Raw genomic sequence first — 19702 nt, forward strand, 5'->3', positions numbered from 1 at the left:
AGATCCTACGCCTGTGCATCGACTACCGGGGACTCAATGACATAAGGCTGAAGAACCGCTACCCGCTACCACTCGTCTCCTCGGCCTTCGAGCCGCTCCAGGGGGCCACCGTGTTTTCCAAGCTGGATCTACGGAACGCCTACCACCTGGTGCGGATACGGGAGAGGGATGAGTGGAAGACAGTCTTCAACACGGCCAGCTGCCACTATAAGTATTTGGTCATGCCATTTGGCCTCACCAACGCCCCTGCTGTGTTCCAGGCTCTGGTAAATGATGTTCTCCGCGACATGTTGAACCGGTTCGTCTTCGTCTACATTGATGACATCCTCGTCTTCTCCCCAAGAACATGTGCTCCACGTCCGACAGGTTCTTCAACACCTCCTGGAGAACCATCTGTTTGTTAAGGCAGAGAAGTGCGAGTTCCATCGCTGCACCATCCCATTTCTGGGGTACATCACCTCCGCTGGGAGTGTCCAGATGGATCCTGGGAAGGTGACAACGGTGGTGGATTAGCCCCAGCCTTCGTCCAGGGTGCAGCTGCAACGTTTGCTGGGGTTCGCCAACTTCTATCGCCGCTTCATCTGGGGTTACAGCACCCTGGCTTCCCCTGTGTCAGCACTCACTTCTCTCAAGGTTCCGTTCACGTGGTCCCATGCTGCTGACCATGCGTTCCGGGACCTCAAACACCGCTTCACCACTGCTCCCATCCTGGTTCATCCTGACCCTTCCCGTCAGTTTATGGTGGAGGCCGATGCATCGGATGTAGGAGTGGGGGCAGTCCTGTCCCAGCGTTCTTCCCTGGACCTGAAGCTACAACCCTGCGCCTTCTTCTCCCATCGCCTCAACGCCAGAGAGAAAAACTACGATGTGGGAAATCGTGAGCTTCTCGCAGTGATGATGGCGTTGGAGGAATGGAGGCACTGGATGGAAGGGGCAGAACATCCATTCATCGTATGGACCGACCACAAAAATATGGAGTATCTCCGTACCGCCAAATGCCTCAACTCCAGGCAAGCTAGATGGGCCCTGCTGTTCACACGGTTCAACTTCTCCCTCTCATATTGGGCAGGATCCAAGAATGTCAAGCCGGATGCACTGTCTTGCCGTTATAGCCCCACAGCTATTACCCCGGAGCCCGAGACTAACCTTCCCACCACGTGCCTGGCAATTGCACTCAGCTGGGGTATAGGGAAACAGGTCCCGGAGGCACAGAGTTCCCAGCCAAACCCCGGGGGGTCCAGATAACCAGATATTTGTGCCTGACGCAGCGGTCCGCTCCGCGTTCCTGGTTTAGGCCCACTGCTCCAGACTGGCCTGCCATCTGGGTTCCCGCCGGACCCTGGTTTTTGTGCGACGACGCTTTTGGTGACCCACCATGGTCCCACCATGACGTCTCCACATTCGTCGCCGCTTGCACAGTGTGTGCGCAGAACAAGACTTCTCGGCAAGCTCCGGCTGGCCTTCTGCAACCTCTGCCTGTCCCTCACCATCCCTGGTCCCACATATCCCTGGATTTTGTCACGGGTCTCCCCCCATTTGAGGGTAACACTGCCATCCTGACTGTGGTCGACCGGTTTTCCAAGGCCGCCCACTTCATTCCTTTCTCCAAACTAACCTCGGCCAAGGAGATGGAGCAGCACATCTTCTGGATCCATGGACTGCCCGTGGACATAGTCCGACCTTGGTCCTCAGTTCTCTGCACCCTAATTTGGTCGTCGGCCAGCCTGTCCTTTGGATTCCACCCCCAGTACAATGGCCAGTCGGAGCGAGCCAACCAGGACCTTGAGACAACTATCACTGCCAGGTCTCCGCCAACCCCACCACCTGGAGTCAGCAGCTTGTGTGGGTGCACGCAACACCCTTCCCTGCTCTGCTATAGGTCTTTCGCCCTTTGAATGTTCCAGCTCCCGCTCTTCCCCAAGCAGGAGGAAGAGGTTGGCGTACCTTCTGCTCAAATGTTTGTCCACCGCTGTTGATGTACCTGGATGAGAGCCCGGTCGGCCCTCCTCAAGACCACCTCCAGGTATCGACGACAAGCGGATCGCCATTGGACCCCGGCTCCCCGGTATCGTCTCGGGCAGAAGGTATGGCTATGAAAAGTGGGGTTTTACGAGGGTACGGGGCAACAGAGGGGCTAATCATTTTAGAGATGGGAAACGGCCAATTAACCGGGCCATCTGCCGTGAAGGCATTGGTCCTTGTTTCCTGAAGGTGAAATGCTAAAGGTCACAGCAGAGCCTTTCATTTGGATAACATCATGTCGCACCGTTCTGAGATTAAGGGTCTCGGGGGTCCCCCCCAGGTTTAGCTGACGGGTGGCCGCCGTGAGAATGATCGTTCTTTCTGACCCATCATCTAGAACGGCGAATGTATCAATGCTTCTCCCTTCACTTTGCAGAGTGACCTTGACCACCTTCAACATGACCCTTGGAGAATGGTTCTGCTGGTCGAGGTACAGCTCCTTTGCAGCTCCTACCATGAGCATACTCTGCTCCTTCTGTGCTTGGGGAATTACATCATGCAACACTGTGAGATGGATTTCCTTACAGCAATTTCAGGGTTTCCTCAATGTGCAGGTCTCCGCCTTATGGCTGCGGGCACACTTGTAGCGTCGCTCGCCTGAAGTGATCCAGGCCTTCAATTGAGTTTGAGTGAGCTTTTTTACCCTAGGGCATGAGCCAAGGAAGTGCCCCTTACTATTGCAATATGGGCAGTAAGGCTGGAATTTGATGTTCTTGCTCTTGAGAGGGGTCTTCTTACCGGGTTCCTCCCCGGCTTCACTATTTAAGTACATGGTAGTGGGATTTGCCTTTTCTGTCCCTCCTGGCATTCAAACTCCTTACTTCCCCTGGTGGCTATGGCTGAGATTGTGGCCTGGTGAGCGATGCTCTTCACCTTTGCCTACACCTCCAACCATGCGGCCAGGTCTCTGAGAGCATAGGTGCTTCTCGAGCCTTCTTTCAGGATGCCCTTTTTCAAACAATGTTCAATGAAACTGTCTCTGAGGTACACTGGAAGCTTGCTAAGAAGCCTGTCCACGTGGGAACCACATTTCAGCTCATTCCCGTCTTCTCCTTCAATGGATTGGAGCATCGAGGTCAGGGATTGGACAGCCAGGGAGAACTCTTGGAAGGCAACATGGTCTCCTATTTTAATTGGAGACGTGTTCAGGATGTTGTTTAGTTCATTCTGGACTAGCTGGCGTGGCTCACCATATCTTGCCTTCAAGGCCTGGAGAGCGGCAGTGTATGGTGTTGAGGAGTTCATAAAGGATTGGGCCAGCCTGTATGCACTGGGAAACCGTAAATTATCCATTAATACTTGGTATTCGTAGCGTTCTGACAGATGACTGTGAATACCCAGTAGGCTCTCCAATGCCATTTCCAAAAGGACAAATTCACTCTCCTTTCCGCTCACAAAGTATGGCAGTTTTGGGTCTGGGAATTCCATAGGCTGAGGCTACTAGAAGTTTCATAATGTTGGCTCCCTCTTCTGGTTGCGTGAAGGATAAACCCAGGACTTCTGATGAGCCCACTGTGGCCTCATTGGGCCGGTCCCCTACTGTCCCAGACCCTCCATTGGTGGCAGCCGGAATTGGGTGAGAGCCCTCCCACCTGATGTTTGAGGACTGGCCTGGGCCTGGACGAGAGGAATGATTTGCCGTGGTTGGTAATTGGCGGAAAGGCGAAGGAGTGATGCTTTGTCCAGATGGAGGAATACTAACTTGTGTCACTGGCATAGAGTTGGTGGAGCGGCCTGTCCCCTGTGCTCCATGATGGCTGTTGACCCCGGAGCCTCCGGGGACTGTGTGCCATGCTGTACCAGAGGGGCAGATTGGGAAAGAAAGGCAGACAGGTCAGGTCCATGTGGAGGGGTGGTCAAGTCAACTCCCTGTTCGTTCCTCTCCAGGAATGATGAGACCATCCGTGCCTCCTCCAATTCCCTTCTGGCTTGACGGTGCCGTCGCTGCTGTACCAGGTCCTTGGCAATGAATTCCCGTTCCTGTAGAGCTCTACGGGCCTGCACATCTAATAGGTGACAACGTTTGTCGTCCTGTCGTTCCTCCGCAATCTGACGCTCATTTTCCTCCAAAGCTAATAGTTTCATCCTCTCTTGTAGGACAGAGGTCTGTGAATCCCTGAGGGCTAGTGAATGGCGGCTGCCATGGCCACTTCCAAAGGGGTATCCACTGGTCGAACTGCCACTCCGTCTAGAGTGCCTCGACGATTTCACATTAGTTAAGGGGTGAGCGGAGCCTGCCTCAGGAAGCTGGTCGACCTGTGCTGTGAGAGTCACCTCCATGGGTTCTTCCTGTAGACCACTTTCCTGCTCCAACGCAGTTTCCGGCCCTTGGCTCAGAGGGTATGGTTGATGGCTGAAACGTACAGTTGATCCATCACCACTTTGAGCTCTGGTGTTCTTGCCCTTTGATGTCGGAAACTCGACCACATAATCCTTAAGATAACCAGGTGCTTGCCTGGTTCTTCTGGTGCTGCTGGTGGTTGAGGATGAAGCCTTTGTTGCTTTAGGCTTAGCTCGTGGATATTTCCTTTGTTCCAAGACCTTTCCCTCAGCTGCTCTCTCCTCCTCTCTTCTTCCTTCCAGTGGAGACAATTTTTCCCTCTCCTCCTCCATTTCATTTTCACCTGTCTTTGGTTCAGTCATCATCCAGCTCGAAGGACCATTGAAAGATTAGTGGAATCTGTGTGGGTAGCTGGACAGGTAGGATGACTGATAGTGAAGGTGAACAGGTGGTCACGTGTCAGGTGACAGAGGAATGGATGAGACTGAGACAGGAATTCCTTTAACCATAAAGTGGTATTTACTGAGTAGTGTGGATTCATGGACGCACAGAACTTCTGTAGCAGACGGAGTTAAGGAAGAGGAAGAAGCGATATCAGGCGATGGCGTTTTCCTTCTTTTATGGGGATGAGATCTGTCGGTCATTGCCACCTGACCTAATTAAAGCGCCCCTGGCCCAGCTGAGTAAGTGGCCATGAATTAAAGGATTATTCCACCAACTCCATGGGCCTTTTCTACAGGAACTGTATTTATATTCTGATTTCTGACTCAGTAAATTCTCCCTTCAGCACTCTTTATACTCATGCACAAACTAGGCGTCTCTGCTCTCAGGGTGCAATAGGCTGCTCATGACATTGCACACAAAGTTTCTAGGCGTTGGGCCAAAGTAACGATGTGTTCTTTCATCTTTCTGTTCTTCTATCAGCACTTTCCCTAAAAGCAGTCACAGAACGTCGTAACACAATAACAAGAAACAATATGCTACATGAAGTCACGCATTTGTGAGACACAGAGGACACAAAAAATGTCTACTACACTCCCTCCTTTTATCACCATATGTGATAACTATAATTACATTTTAAGATTAGCATTGGGTTATTGCACATGTGTCAAACTCAAGGCCCGCGGGCCAGATGTGGCCCGCCAGGTCATTTTATGTGGCCCGCGAGAGCTTAAAAGTTTTGAGTGTCTAAAAATAAATACCAAAAAATAAATTAAGAGCGTGCTTTGACCAAAAACTACATTCCCACAATGCCTTTCGACTACGCTAGCCACGGCAGTGTCCATGCCAACGAGTGGAATTGAGATATAAATAATGATCCCAAAATGTCCAGAAAGAGAAAAGTTGATGCAGACGGAAGACTGTTTCAAGAAAGATGGGAAGGCGAATACTTGTTTGCGCTTCAAGGAGAAAGACCGGTATGTCTTTTGTGTTACGAGGCGGTGTCGGTTGTCAAAGAGTACAATCTGCGTCGACATTTTGACACCAAACACGGAGCTAAGTACGCTAAAGCTAGCCTTCAAGAAAAGCAACAAATTGCCCAAGAATTAAAAGGCAAACTGCGGTCGCAGCAGAGTTTGTTCATGAAATCCACAGCCAAAAACGAGGCCGCGGTGAAAGCTAGCTTCATTGTGGCTGAAGAAATCGCCCACGCTTCCAAGTCTTTTTCAGAGGGAGCGTTTTTGAAGCAGTGCATGCTGAAGGTCTGTGAGCAGGTGTGTCCCGACCAGTTACAGACTTTTAAAAATGTCAGTTTATCAAGAAACACCATCGTCGACCGAGTGAAGGAACTAGCAGAAAATCTTACAACACAGCTGGCCGAGGAGACACGCAGCTACACAGCTTTTTCATTAGCTGTTGATGAAAGCACAGATAACACGGACACAGCGCAGTTATCAATTTTTATTAGAGGCGTAAAGTCGGACCTCTCTATCACTGAGGAGCTGTTGGATGTGGCTGCAATGCATGGGACCACGACGGGACAGAACATTTTTGATGCGGTAGAGAAGTCCGTAAGTAAAAATGCATTGCAGTGGGAAAACTTGGTAGGATTAACTACAGACGGTGCACCGGCAATGTGTGGAGGAAAAGTGGGCTTGGTTGGACTAATGAAGGGGAAAATGCAAAAAATGAACTGTCACACGCCTTTGATAACGTATCATTGCATTATCCATCAAGAAGCTTTGTGTGGGAAGGTGCTGGGGATGGAGGACATTGTGACCACAGTCATGAAAACAGTGAACTTCATTCGGGCGCGTGGCCTGAATCACCGTCAGTTCCAGCAGTTTTTGCTGGAGATGGGCTCGGAACACGGGGATGTGCTGTACCATACAGAAGTGCGGTGGCTGAGTAGGAGCAAAGTCCTCAAGCGATTTTTCGAGCTCAGGAAAGACATTGCTCTTTTTATGCAGAGTAAAAGAAAACTCATGTCTGAACTATCAGATCCAAAGTGGATGTGTGACTTTGCTGTGTTGTGTGACATAACCGACCATCTCGCCCAGCTGAATCAGAAGCTGCAGGGACGCAAACAAGTCATCACGCAGATGTCCGACACGATCACGGCTTTCCAGCGTAAATTGGACTTATGGATGTGGCAAGTGAAACAGGACAATCTTGTTCACTTTCCTGTTTGTCAGAGCATGTCAGCCTCATTTCCCGAGACTTTTTCATGTGCTCAGTTGGCTACCAAACTGAGCTGGTTAAAGACTGAGTTTGATCGGCGCTTCTCTGACTTCAGAGCACAACAGTCTGGCTTTGACATCTTTGCCAATCCTTTCACCACCGATGTTTGCACTGCACCCCAACACCTTCAGATGGAGCTAATTGAGCTTCAAAGCGACAGTGGCCTGAGAGCAAAGTTTCAGGATGCTACAATCCAGGACTTTTACCGTCTGCTGCCTCCTGGTTTGATGCCACAGCTTCGACTTCATGCTGCCCGTGTTCTGTCCATGTTTGGGAGCACCTATCTGTGCGAACAGTTTTTTTCCATAATGAATCTGAACAAAAACAAGCACAGATCACGCCTCACGGATGACAACCTCCATGCTGTTCTACGCATTGCCTCAGCACAGGACCTAAAACCAGACATTGACACACTGGTAACGGGAAAACGGTGTCAGACATCTGGTCAGAAAACACACAGGCAAGCATTTTTTTTTAAACTTAATTAAAATATAATAAAATGTAATTCAACCAAGAAGAAGAACAGTTAAACTGTGTGCAATTTAATGATTGTGCTTGCATTTTGTTTTGTGTTTATCATTTTCAGAACATGATCAATCGATAGTAGAGAGAGAATCCACTTGGTGTGTTCAAGGACAGGCAGCATCTCCTCATCAAAGACTAACCGAAAAACTTGACCAATATAGTTGTGAACTGAGTCAACCTTTATTTTGGTATTTTTAGTTGATTACATATTATTTATGTGTAGCTGCTGTAGTAATTATTTAATGTTTGCAGGTTTATGTGTGTATGCAGACAAATTGTCATCAAACCATCAGTTGGGTGCACGGCTGTGTGCAGCCTTTTTTTGTAAAATGCTACATGTGTCATACATGTTCTTTGCAGCTAAGTTTTATGTTATTTTTCTTTATTCACTTGGACAGTTTGATCCTTCATTAATGGAGTTATGTGGGTTTTCATAAGCTGACAAAATTTAAAAGGATTTATGTTAGAGCTACAAGCAAACATATATTTTCTATGCAACTGTAATTGTCACTTGAATAAGTTATAATAAATAATGAGTTATTTAACATTAAGGAGGAGTTACATTTATTTTACATTACATTCGATTACATTTATAAGTTACATCTGGCCCTTTGAGGACAGCCATTATGCTGATGTGGCCCTCGGTGAAAATGAGTTTGACACCCCTGGGTTATTGCTTAAACTATCAAAACATTTAGTTTTGTAAGTGAAATCAATGCATAAAACCCGTCACCTTATCCTTTCAAACCCTTCACTCTGGGTTGTACAATCCAACGAGCAACTGATCCTTATTCCACAGCCCTTACACTCGTAAAACTATTGCAGTCGAATGGTTTAACTTAAGACCTTCATTTTCATACTGTTTACACAGATTTAAAGTTGTGACTTTTGCTTCACAAGTCCCGCCTAACTATAAGTAAGAAATAATTTGTACAATATCAAGTTTGGCTGCTGTCGTGGTTGAATATAGGTTTAAAATAATAAGGACAAAACTTCTGTTCATCAGTAGTAGTAAAGTTATATAGCTTACAATTGCGTGTTTCCATAGTTACCCCAATCTGACGAAGGACCCTCAACCGTTGGCCAATCGTGTCGCAGTTTATGGGAACGCCTCCCTGCTCCTGCCGGCATTCAGCTACCAATTCTGTACTGGACTGTCATTGAATGCTTACCACGCCCTTCAACCGCTGAGGCCCAATCAGAAGGTGGTATTCTTCAACCCCAATTTCATGCTTAATCTGGGCAGGAAGTGGAAAGGTCAGGGCTTAAAAGAGCCACGCCTCAGCACCGGGCTGATGCTGGCTAGTGTCGCCATGGAACTCTGCGAAGAGGTAAGGGTGTGTGAGAGTGAGTGAGTGAGTGAGTGATTGACTGTGTGAGTGAGTGAGTGAGTGAGTGAGTGAGTGAGTGAGTGAGTGAGTGAGTGAGTGAGTGAGTGAGTGAGTGAGTGTATGTATGTATGTATGTATGTGCATATTTGTGTTGTGTGTGTGTCTCTAAGGTTCTACCTCTATCTCCTCTATCTCAGGTTCATATTTATGGTTTCTGGCCCTTCTCTCTGGATCTAAACCACAATCCTTTGCCCCATCATTACTATGACAATGTGGGCCCTAAAAAAGGCGTCCACTCCATGCCTGATGAGTTCCAACTGCTACTGAAGCTACACACACAGGGAGTGCTGCAACTACACCTGGGACGCTGCTGAACCCACACATGCAAACACTCATGCACAAATACACACACACACACTCCATCTTTATTGTTGAGCGTTTTATTTTGATTTCAAAAATAAACATTTTCTTAATATTAGAATGTCTCTCCCTCTCTCTTGTTCCCTGGCTGGCTTTGCCAGTCTACTGATGGTAAGTGGAGTGTATATATTGTGTTTCGGCCATATGACAAAACACACATTTATCTGTTGCAGGGATTCACCACCCACCCACTGCACACCTAAGTGCGCACACTGCACACCAAGTGCACACCTACCTAAGCACATTGTGTCAGACTGGCATCATTGCTGCGAAAAATAAATAAGTGATGCTTTTATTCAGAATTTTATCTTGGCAGGCTTTTTATTTTAAAGAAACTGTGGTTTAGCTGACCCTGGTCAGTCAATCGACTGCTCTTCCCTATCCCATTCTGTAACAGTCCTGACCTGTTTTATGTTGTTTTTATGTGTTTATGGTCAGGGCATGTGTTTTGGGTGGGCAGTCTATGTTATCTGTTTCTATGTTGGTTTTGGGTTACCTGGTATGGCTCTTGATTAGAGGCAGGTGGTTTGCATTTTCCTCTAATCAAGAGTCATATTTAGGTAGGGCATTCTCACTGTTTGTTTGTGGGTGATTGTCTCCTGTGATGTCTTTCGTCGTTGTGTTCGATGTATTCACTTTCGGAGCTGTTTGGCTGTTCGTATGTTTCGATGTACGTTCCTGTTCGTGAGTTTACGTTTGTCTATGTAAGTTTATGTTCAGGTTCCGTTCTACGTCGTTTTGTTATTTTGTAAGTTTGTTAAAGTGTTTGTTTTTTTCGTATTGCCATCTTCATCAGTTCATCGTTGTTATAAAATAAAAGATGGCTTATTTCCCTGACTCCGCATTTTGGTCTGAAGATCCTTCTCTCCTCACCTCATCTGAGGTTGAGGAAAGCGACAGCCTTTACAGAATCACCCACCACCACGCTAAGACCAAGCGGCAAGGGAAAACGAAACGGAGTAGGGGACAGGAGAGAAAGGAGCAATGGACATGGGACGATGTTTTGGATGGAAAGGGTGTCTACACATGGGAGGAGATCCTAGCTGGTAGAGATCGCCTCCCATGGGAACAGCTGGAGGCACTGAGGAGAGCGGAGGCTACCGGAGAGAGGAACCGGAGCTATGAGGGAACGCGTCTGGCACGGAAGCCAAAAAAGCCCGTGAGTAATTCCCAAAAATTTCTTGGGGGGGGGGCTAGGAGATAGTGGGCCAAGGGCAGGTAGGAGACCTGCGCCCACTTCCCAGGCTTACCGTGGAGAGCGGGAGTACGGGCAGGCGCCGTGTTACGCAGTAGAGCGCACGGTGTCTCCTGTACGAGTGCATAGCCCAGTGCGGGTTATTCCACCTCCCCGCACTGGGAGGGCTAGATTGGGTATTGAGCCAGGTGTCATGAGGCCGGCTCAACGCGTCTGGTCTCCAGTGCGTCTCCTCGGGCCGGCATACATGGCACCTGCCTTACGCATGGTTTCCCCGGTTCGCCTACATAGGCCGGTGCGGGTTATTCCACCTCCCCGCACTGGTCGGGCAACCGGGAGCATTCAACCAGGTAAGGTTGGGCAGGTTCAATGCTCAAGAGTGCCAGTAGGCCTCCACGGTCCGGTATTTCCGGCACTACCTCCCCGCCCCAGCCTAGTACCTACAGTGTATACACTACGCACTAGGCTACCAGTGCGTATCCTGAGCCCTGTTCCTCCTCCACGCACTCTCCCTGTAGTGCGTGTATCTAGCCCGGTGCCTCCAGTTCCGGCCCCACGCACTAAGCTACCAGTGCGTCTCCAGAGCCCTGTACAAACTGTATCTTCTCCCCCTACTAATCCTGATGTGTTTGTCCTCAGCCCGGCGTCACCAGTGCCGGTACCACGCATCAGGGATAGAGTAGGCTTTGAGAATACAGTGTGCCCTGTCCCTGCTCCCCGCACTAGTAGGAAGGTGCTTATCATTAGCACGGTGCCTCCAGTTCCGGCACCACGCACCAGGTCTACAGTGCGCCGTATCCGGCCAGAGCCATCCGTCTCCCCAGCGCCATCTGAGCCATCCGTCTCCCCAGCGCCATCTGAGCCATCCGTCTCCCCAGCGCCATCTGAGCCATCCGTCTGCCAGGAGCCTGCAAAGCCGCCCGTCTGCCATGAGCCTGCAAAGCCGCCCGTCTGCCATGAGCCTACAGAGCCATCCGCCAGACAGGAGCCGCTAGAGCCATCCGCCAGACAGGAGCCGCTAGAGCCGTCAGCCAGACAGGAGCCGCTAGAGCCGCCCGCCAGACAGGATCTGCCAGAGCCGCCAACCAGACAGGATCTGCCAGAGCCGCCAACCAGACAGGATCTGCCAGAGCCGCCAACCAGACAGGATCTGCCAGAGCCGCCAACCAGACAGGATCTGCCAGAGCCGCCAGCGAGCCATGAGCAGCCAGAGCCGTCAGAGAGCCATGAGCAGCCAGAGCCGTCAGAGAGCCATGAGCAGCCAGAGCCGTCAGAGAGCCATGAGCAGCCAGAGCCGTCAGAGAGCCATGAGCAGCCAGAGCCGTCAGAGAGCCATGAGCAGCCAGAGCCGTCAGAGAGCCATGAGCAGCCAGAGCCGTCAGAGAGCCATGAGCGTCGAGAGCCGTCAGCCTGCCATGAGCGTCGAGAGCCGTCAGCCTGCCATGAGCGTAGAGAGCCGTCAGTCTGCCATGAGCGTCGAGAGCCGTCAGCCTGCATGGACCTGCCAGAGCCATCCAAACAGGACCTGCCAGAGTCCTTCAGCCGGGATCTGCCCCTTGTCCCGGTGCTGCCCCTTGTCCCGGTGCTGCCCCTTGTCCCGGTGCTGCCCCTTGTCCCGGTGCTGCCCCTTGTCCCGGTGCTGCCCCTTGTCCCGGTGCTGCCCCTTGTCCCGGTGCTGCCCCTTGTCCCGGTGCTGCCCCTTGTCCCGGTGCTGCCCCTTGTCCCGGTGCTGCCCCTTGTCCCGGTGCTGCCCCTTGTCCCGGTGCTGCCCCTTGTCCCGGTGCTGCCCCTTGTCCCGGTGCTGCCCCTTATTCCGGTGCTGCCCCTTGTTCTGGTGCTGCCCCTTGTCCCGGTGCTGCCCCTTGTCCCGGTGCTACCCCTTGTCCCGGTGCTACCCCTTGTCCCGGTGCTGCCCCTTGTCCCGGTGCTAGCTGTTTATTTAGGGGAAGGTAGTGTTAGGGTGGTCATTAGAAGGGGTAGACAGAAGAGGGGAGTGACTATGGTGGTATGGGGACAGCGTCCTGAGCCGGAACCACCACCGTGGTCAACTGCCCACCCGGACCCTCCCCTGGACTTTGTGCTGGTGCGCCCGGCGTGCGCACCTTGAGGGGGGGGTACTGTAACAGTCCTGACCTGTTTTATGTTGTTTTTATGTGTTTATGGTCAGGGCATGTGTTTTGGGTGGGCAGTCTATGTTATCTGTTTCTATGTTGGTTTTGGGTTACCTGGTATGGCTCTTGATTAGAGGCAGGTGGTTTGCATTTTCCTCTAATCAAGAGTCATATTTAGGTAGGGCATTCTCACTGTTTGTTTGTGGGTGATTGTCTCCTGTGATGTCTTTCGTCGTTGTGTTCGATGTATTCACTTTCGGAGCTGTTTGGCTGTTCGTATGTTTCGATGTACGTTCCTGTTCGTGAGTTTACGTTTGTCTATGTAAGTTTATGTTCAGGTTCCGTTCTACGTCGTTTTGTTATTTTGTAAGTTTGTTAAAGTGTTTGTTTTTTTCGTATTGCCATCTTCATCAGTTCATCGTTGTTATAAAATAAAAGATGGCTTATTTCCCTGACTCCGCATTTTGGTCTGAAGATCCTTCTCTCCTCACCTCATCTGAGGTTGAGGAAAGCGACAGCCTTTACACATTCTCTATTTGGGCTCGATGGAAATTGTCAAATTCTAGTGAGTCTTTGTTTTCATTTCAACAACTTTCTACTTGTGATGTGTTAGATGCCTTGTGCAAAATTGATGTAAAAAAAATCTACTGGGGCTGATTTGCTTGATCCTTTCTTGCTGCAGATTTATGCTCCTCTGATTGTAGAATCTTTAACACATATTTTTTACCTTACAATAATTTCTGGTACCATCCCCAGGGTCTGGAAGGTGGCCCATATACTCCCACTTCACAAAGGTGGTGACACGTGTGACCTAATAAATGTGAATACTTAGTAAATTCTCAACTTAGATCCCTTTAAACTACAAAATGTACACCAGTTAGGTTTCAGACCAGCTCATAGCACCATCTCTGCTACTTCTTTGGTATTACATTTTGTTTGGATAAGAAGAAACAAAGTGTGGCCCTTTTTTATTGACCTGCCTAAAGCCTTTGACACTGTGGATCAGCCATTACTTATTCAGATGCTTTCATCAGTTGCCCTGGACCAGGCTGAGTGTAGCTGGTATGAACATTTTTTAAAGGACAGACCGCAGTGTGTATTTACTGATGGTTTTCTGGACATAGCAAAGGGTGTCCTACAGGGATCTATTCTTTGTCCAGTTCTTTTAACAATATTGGTTAATCTGTAAAAAAAAATGTGTTAAACTTTTACCTGTATGCAGATAACACTGTGGTGTATTCTATTGCCCCAATAGCTGACCAGGCTCTGCCAGAGCTTTACTCTGCCTATATTGTCCTGCAGAACGCCTTTGTTGAACTAAAATTGCTACTTAATGCAGGTAAAACCAAGTATTTGTTATTTTCCAAATCACATAAAAATGTATGTGACGATTTATACATACGTGCTTGGATGGTGCCCTCATTGATCGTGTCCACACGTATAAATATCTGGGCAGCTGGAATGACGAGAAGCTATCTTTCAAAAAGCATGTCGACAAACCCGGATCCGGGAGCACCCCCATCAGTGAAAAAGCTGACTTGCATAGCCTAGCATAGCGTCACAAGTAAATAGTAGCATCTAAATATCCTTATATCACAAGTCCAAGACACCAGATGAAAGATACACATCTTTTGAATCCAGCCATCATTTCAGATTTTTTAAAATGTTTTACAGGGAAGACACAATATGTAAATCTATTAGCTAACCACGATAGCAAAAGACACAACCTTTTTTGTCCACCATTTTTTTCCTGCATAGGTAGCTATCACAATTTCGACCAAATAAAGATATAAATAGCCACTAACCAAGAAACAACTTCATCAGATGACAGTATGATAACATATTTATTGTATAGCATTTGTTTTGTTAGAAAAATTTTCATATTTCAGGTATAAATCATAGTTTACCATTGCAGCCACCATCACAACTCTCACCAAAGCAACTATAATAACTACAGAGACCATCGTGTATTACCTAAATTTTCATCATAAAACATTTATGAAAAATACACAGCGTACAGCAAATGAAAGACAAAGATCTTGTGAATCCAGCCAATATTTCTGATTTTTTAAGTGTTTTACAGCGAAAACACAATATAGCATTATATTAGCTTACTACAATAGCCAACCACACACCAGCATTGATTCATGCACGTTAGCGATAGCGAATAAACCAGCAAAAGATATTACATTTTTCACTAACCTTCTCAAAACTTCATCAGATGACAGTCCTATAACATCATATTACACAATACATATAGAGTTTGTTGGAAAATGTGCATATTTAGCGGCACAAATCGTGGTTATACAATGAGAAAAGTAGCCAGGCTGCCAACAATGTGTCGGGAGAAATCTTGGGAGTGGCACCTAATCTAATCGATAACTAATCATAAACTTGACTAAAAAATACAGGTTGGACAGCAAATTAAAGATACATTAGTTCTTAATGCAATCGCTGTGTTAGATTTTTAATATGAACGTTACTACAACATACAGCGTGCGTTAAAGCGAGACCGCACCTAGATTCATGGCAGAATATGAGTTCTACATTTTTCAACGGAACAACGAATTAACATCATAAATACTTTTTACTTTTTGATGAGCTTCCATCAGAATATTGGGCAAGGTGTCCTTTGTCCAAAAGAATCGTTGCTTGGTTGTAGATTGTCCTCTTCAACGTTCGAATTAGCAGTAAACATTAGCCATGTGGCAAAGACGTGTCCGACTCACTAAAACGCAGTACAAATAAATATCCGAAAATCGCAATATACCGATATAAACTGATATAACTCGGTTTAATATAACAACATTATGATGTCTTTAACACCTATATCGAATAAAAACAGAGTCGGATATATCTAAGGCCTATAACCGGAGCGAACTAGAACGACAGCCAGAGCTCCTTTCTGCGTCAGGGCGAAGAGGACAAAGGAAGAACCCTACGTTGCCAGCCCATTTATAACCTCTCAGTTCTGCCTAGCAACTCCATTTCAATTCTCACTATTCGCTGACACCCAGGGGAAGACGTATGCAGTGCATCTCAACCAATAGAAGACAGGCAGATTTATAAACAGATCTCAGAACAGCCAACAGATTTCAGCATTCTCACATCCTCATAGGAAAATTGCTCTAAGTCCAGTTCTGTTTTACTCACAGATATAATTCAAACGGTTTTGGAAACTAGAGAGTGTTTTCTATCCAATAGTAATAATAATATGCATATTGTACGAGCAAGAATTGAGTACGAGGCAGTTTAATTTGGGAACGAAATTATTACAAAGTGCAAACAGCACCCCCTATTGACAAGAAGTTAACCTCTACAGAGTACCTAACCCGGATCCGGGATCCCCCCCACCCCCCCACACACTGATTAGCATAGCTAGCATAGCTTCACAAGTAGATAGTAGCATCTAAATATCATTAAATCACAAGTCCAAGACACCAGATGAAAGATACAGATCTTGTGAATAAAGCCACCATTTCAGATTTTTAAAATGTTTTACAGGGAAGACAAAATATGTAAAGATGTAAATCTATTAGCTAAAAACACATTAGCATAATCCACCATCTTTTATTTGTCCACCAACACCAGTAGCTATCACCAATTCGGCTAAACTAAGATATTTATAGCCCCTAACCAAGAAAAAAACTCATCAGATGACAGTCTGATAACATATTTATGGTATGGGATAGGTTTTGTTAGAAAAAAGTGCATATTTCAGGTAGATGGCATAGGTTACAATTGCACCCACCGTCACAAATGGACTAGAATAATTACAATGAGCAACGTGTTTACCTAACTACTAATCATCAAACATTTCGTAAAAATACACAGCATACACTAATCGAAAGACACAGATCCTGTGAATACAGACAATATTTCAGATTTTCTAAGTGTCTTACAGCGAAAACACAATAAATCGTTATATTAGCATAGCACATAGCACATAGCAGCCCAGCATTGATTCTAGCCAAAGTGAGCGATAAAAGTCAACATCGCCAAAAGATATTAATTTTTTCACTAACCTTCTCAGAATTCTTCCGATGACACTCCTGTAACATCATTTTACAATATACATATACAGTTTGTTCGAAAAGGTGCATATTTAGCCATACAAAACCGTGGTTACACAATGAAAATAGTAGCAAAACAAGCCTGAAAATGTCGGTCGCCATCTTTCAGAGTGATCTAGTTTAATTAATAGCTAATCATATACTTGACTAAAAAATACAGGGTTTACAGGAATCGAAAGACAAATTAGTTCTTAATGCAACCGCTGATTTACATTTTTAAAATTATCCTTACTTTTCAATACAGGGTTCGCCAAGTGAAGCTATACCAAACAAAATGGCGAAATATGCGTTTAAAATATTTCGACAGAAACACGATTTATCATATTAAATATTGCTTACTTTGAGCTGTTCTTCCATCAGATTCTTGGGCAATGTATCCTTTCTATGTTATAAACGTCTTTTGGTCGATAGATGTCCTCTGTCCTTCGAAATGTCCACCACCAACGACCGACACCCCAAAACGTGTCCAAAGTTTCAGAGTGCACAACAAATAAATTCCTCAAAATCGCACTAAACGGATATAAATTGCTATAAAACGGTTCAAATTAACTACATTATGATGTTTTTAACACCTATAACGAGTAAAAACATGACCGGAGAAATATTGCTGGTTAGAAAACGATTTGGAACGAGGCAGGTCCGATGTCCTTCACGCTTCAGGCGCACGACGAGAAAGGGCGGTCTCTATACATTTTGGTCTTTTATAATGGCTGTGAATATCCCATCGATTCCATTGAAAGCGTGATGACGTACAGACACCCAGAGGAAGACGTAGGCAGTGTCGGTTTCTTCATAGCATTCACTGTCGCCTTAAAAACAGACCCCAGATCAGAGGTAAAAAATTTTGAAATCTGAACCCTGTCATGAAAAGTGCTGTAGAAATTGTTCTGTACCACTCAGAGACAAAATTTCAACTTCTATAGAAACTAGAAGGTGTTTTCTATCCAATAATAACAATAATATGCATATTGTACGATCAAGAATTTAGCACGAGGCAGTTTAATTTGGAGACACAAATATGCTAATGCGGAACAGCACCCCCTATAGTTCCAAGAAGTTAAGAAATTAAGAATTCAAATAGACTTCTTCTATAGGAACATGTTGTTGTCTTTCGTTAAACGGCAGAAAACAAATCCTTCAGTCAACATTCATTCTTGTTGTTGACTATGGCAATACCGTCTATATGAATGCAGCTGCCATTGTATTGAAGCCATTGGATGCAGTTTATCATAGCGCATTGCGCTTTATTATGGGCGATACGTTAAGTACACATCATTGCATTTTGTATCAGAAATTAGGCTGGCCCTCTTTGAAGTCTCGTAGATGTACGCATTGCACCATTTTTGTTTATAAAGCCCTCTTGCATAAGCTTCCGCCATACCTTACCTCATAATCAACCTTCAGACGTATAAGTTACCAGACCCAGACTCAGGGATGGCTAACCCTGGAGATTCCTTCAATCTCCACCGAGTTAGGTAAATCTGCTTTTAGTTTTTTTGCACCTCTTGTGGAATGATTTCCAAAACTTCTTAAAGTTGGTTGAGTTGGTCCCTATAGGGCAATCCAGTGTAATGTGTGTGTGTGTGTGTGTGTGTGTATATATATATCAGTTGAAGTCGGAAGTTTACATACACTTAGGTTGGAGTCATTAAAACTCGTTTTTTAACCACTCCACAAATTTCTTGTTAACAAACTATAGTTTTGGCAAGTAAGTTAGGACATCTACTTTGTAGACATCTACAATGCGACTTTACTTGACATCATGGGAAAATCAAAAGGAGAAAGGAGACCCGTTCTGTCTGCTAGAGATGAACGTACTTTGGTGTGAAAAGTGCAAATCAATCCCAAAACAACAGCAAAGGACCTTGTGAAGATGCTGGAGGAAACAGGTACAAAAGTATCTATATCCACAGAAAAACGAGTCCTATATCGACATAACCTGAAAGGCCGCTCAGCAAGGAAGAAGCCACTGCTCCAAAACCACCATAAAAAAGCCAGCCTACGGTTTGCAAATGCACATGGTGACAAAGATCGTACTTTTTGGAGAAATGTCCTCTGGTCTGATGAAACAAAAATAGAACTGTTTGGCCATAATGACCATCGTTACGTTTGGAGGAAAAAGGGGGAGGCTTGCAAGCCGAAGAATACCATCCCAACTGTGAAGCATGGGGGTGGCAGCATCATGTTATGGGGGTGCTTTGCTGCAGGAGGGACTGGTGCACTTCACAAAATAGAAGGCATCATGAGGACGGAAAATTATGTGGATATGTTGAAGCAACATCTCAAGACATCAGTCAGGAAGTCAAAGCTTGGTCTCATTCTATAGAAAAGGAGGCCTACAAACCTGCCTCAGTTACGCCAGCTCTGTCAAGAGGAACGGGCCAAAATTCATCTAACTTATTGTGGGAAGCTTGTGGAAGGCTACCTGAAATGTTTTACCCAAGTTAAACAATTTAAAGGCAATGCTACCAAATACTAATTGAGTGTATGTAAACTTCTGACCCACTGGGAATGTGATGAAAGAAATAAAAGCTGAAATAAATCATTCTCTCTACTATTATTCTGACATTTCACATTCTTACAATAAAGTGGTGATCCTGACTGACCTAAAACAGGGAATTTTTACTAAGATTAAATGTCAGGAATTGTGAATATTGTGTATTTGGCTAAGGTGTATGTAAACATCAGACTTCAACTGTGTATATATATTTTAAGTAATTAATTTGCATTTAATGCATGACATAAGTATTTGATCACCTTCCAACCAGTAAGAATTCCGGCTCTCACAGACCTGTTAGTTTCTCTTTAAGAAGCCCTCCTGTTCTCCACTCATTACCTGTATTAACTGGACCTGTTTGAACTCGTTACCTGTATAAAAGACAACAGTCCACACACTCAATCAAACAGACTCCAACCTCTCCACAATGGCCAAGACCAGAGAGCTGTGTAAGGACATCAGGGATTCAATTGTAGACCTGCACAAGGCTGGGATGGGCTACAGGACAATAGGCAAGCAGCTTGGTGAGAAGGCAACAACTGTTGGCGCAATTATTAGAAAATGG

At 46.2% G+C, this 19702-nt stretch overlaps 2 protein-coding genes across 3 annotated transcripts in view; both read left to right on the forward strand.

Moving 5' to 3' along the window:
* The window catches only part of LOC129836195 (alpha-2,8-sialyltransferase 8F-like), a 32185-nt gene extending 22615 nt beyond the window's left edge, over positions 1-9570 (forward strand). For both annotated transcript variants that reach the window (XM_055902049.1, XM_055902050.1), the window contains 2 exons: positions 8559-8841; positions 9039-9570. In XM_055902049.1, the coding sequence (XP_055758024.1) occupies positions 8559-8841; positions 9039-9215 (460 nt within the window). In that variant the 3' untranslated portion in view covers positions 9216-9570. The remainder of the gene's footprint in view (positions 1-8558; positions 8842-9038) is intronic.
* Positions 6728-8061, forward strand: LOC129836196 (general transcription factor II-I repeat domain-containing protein 2B-like). Its single transcript, XM_055902051.1, has 2 exons — positions 6728-7445; positions 7572-8061. Exons 1-2 carry the CDS (start codon positions 6730-6732, stop codon positions 7576-7578), a joined length of 723 nt encoding a protein of 240 aa, XP_055758026.1. The 5' UTR covers positions 6728-6729; the 3' UTR covers positions 7579-8061.
* Positions 9571-19702: the final 10132 nt, after the last annotated feature.

Source organism: Salvelinus fontinalis, chromosome 37 (genome assembly GCF_029448725.1).
Source record: "Salvelinus fontinalis isolate EN_2023a chromosome 37, ASM2944872v1, whole genome shotgun sequence".
In the NCBI taxonomy this organism is placed as follows: Eukaryota; Metazoa; Chordata; class Actinopteri; order Salmoniformes; family Salmonidae; genus Salvelinus; species Salvelinus fontinalis.

What these genes read in the sequence shown, in the direction of transcription:
- LOC129836196 (XM_055902051.1), top strand. Translation starts at nt 6,730, where the DNA reads ATGTCTGAACTATCAGATCCAAAGTGGATGTGTGACTTTGCTGTGTTG.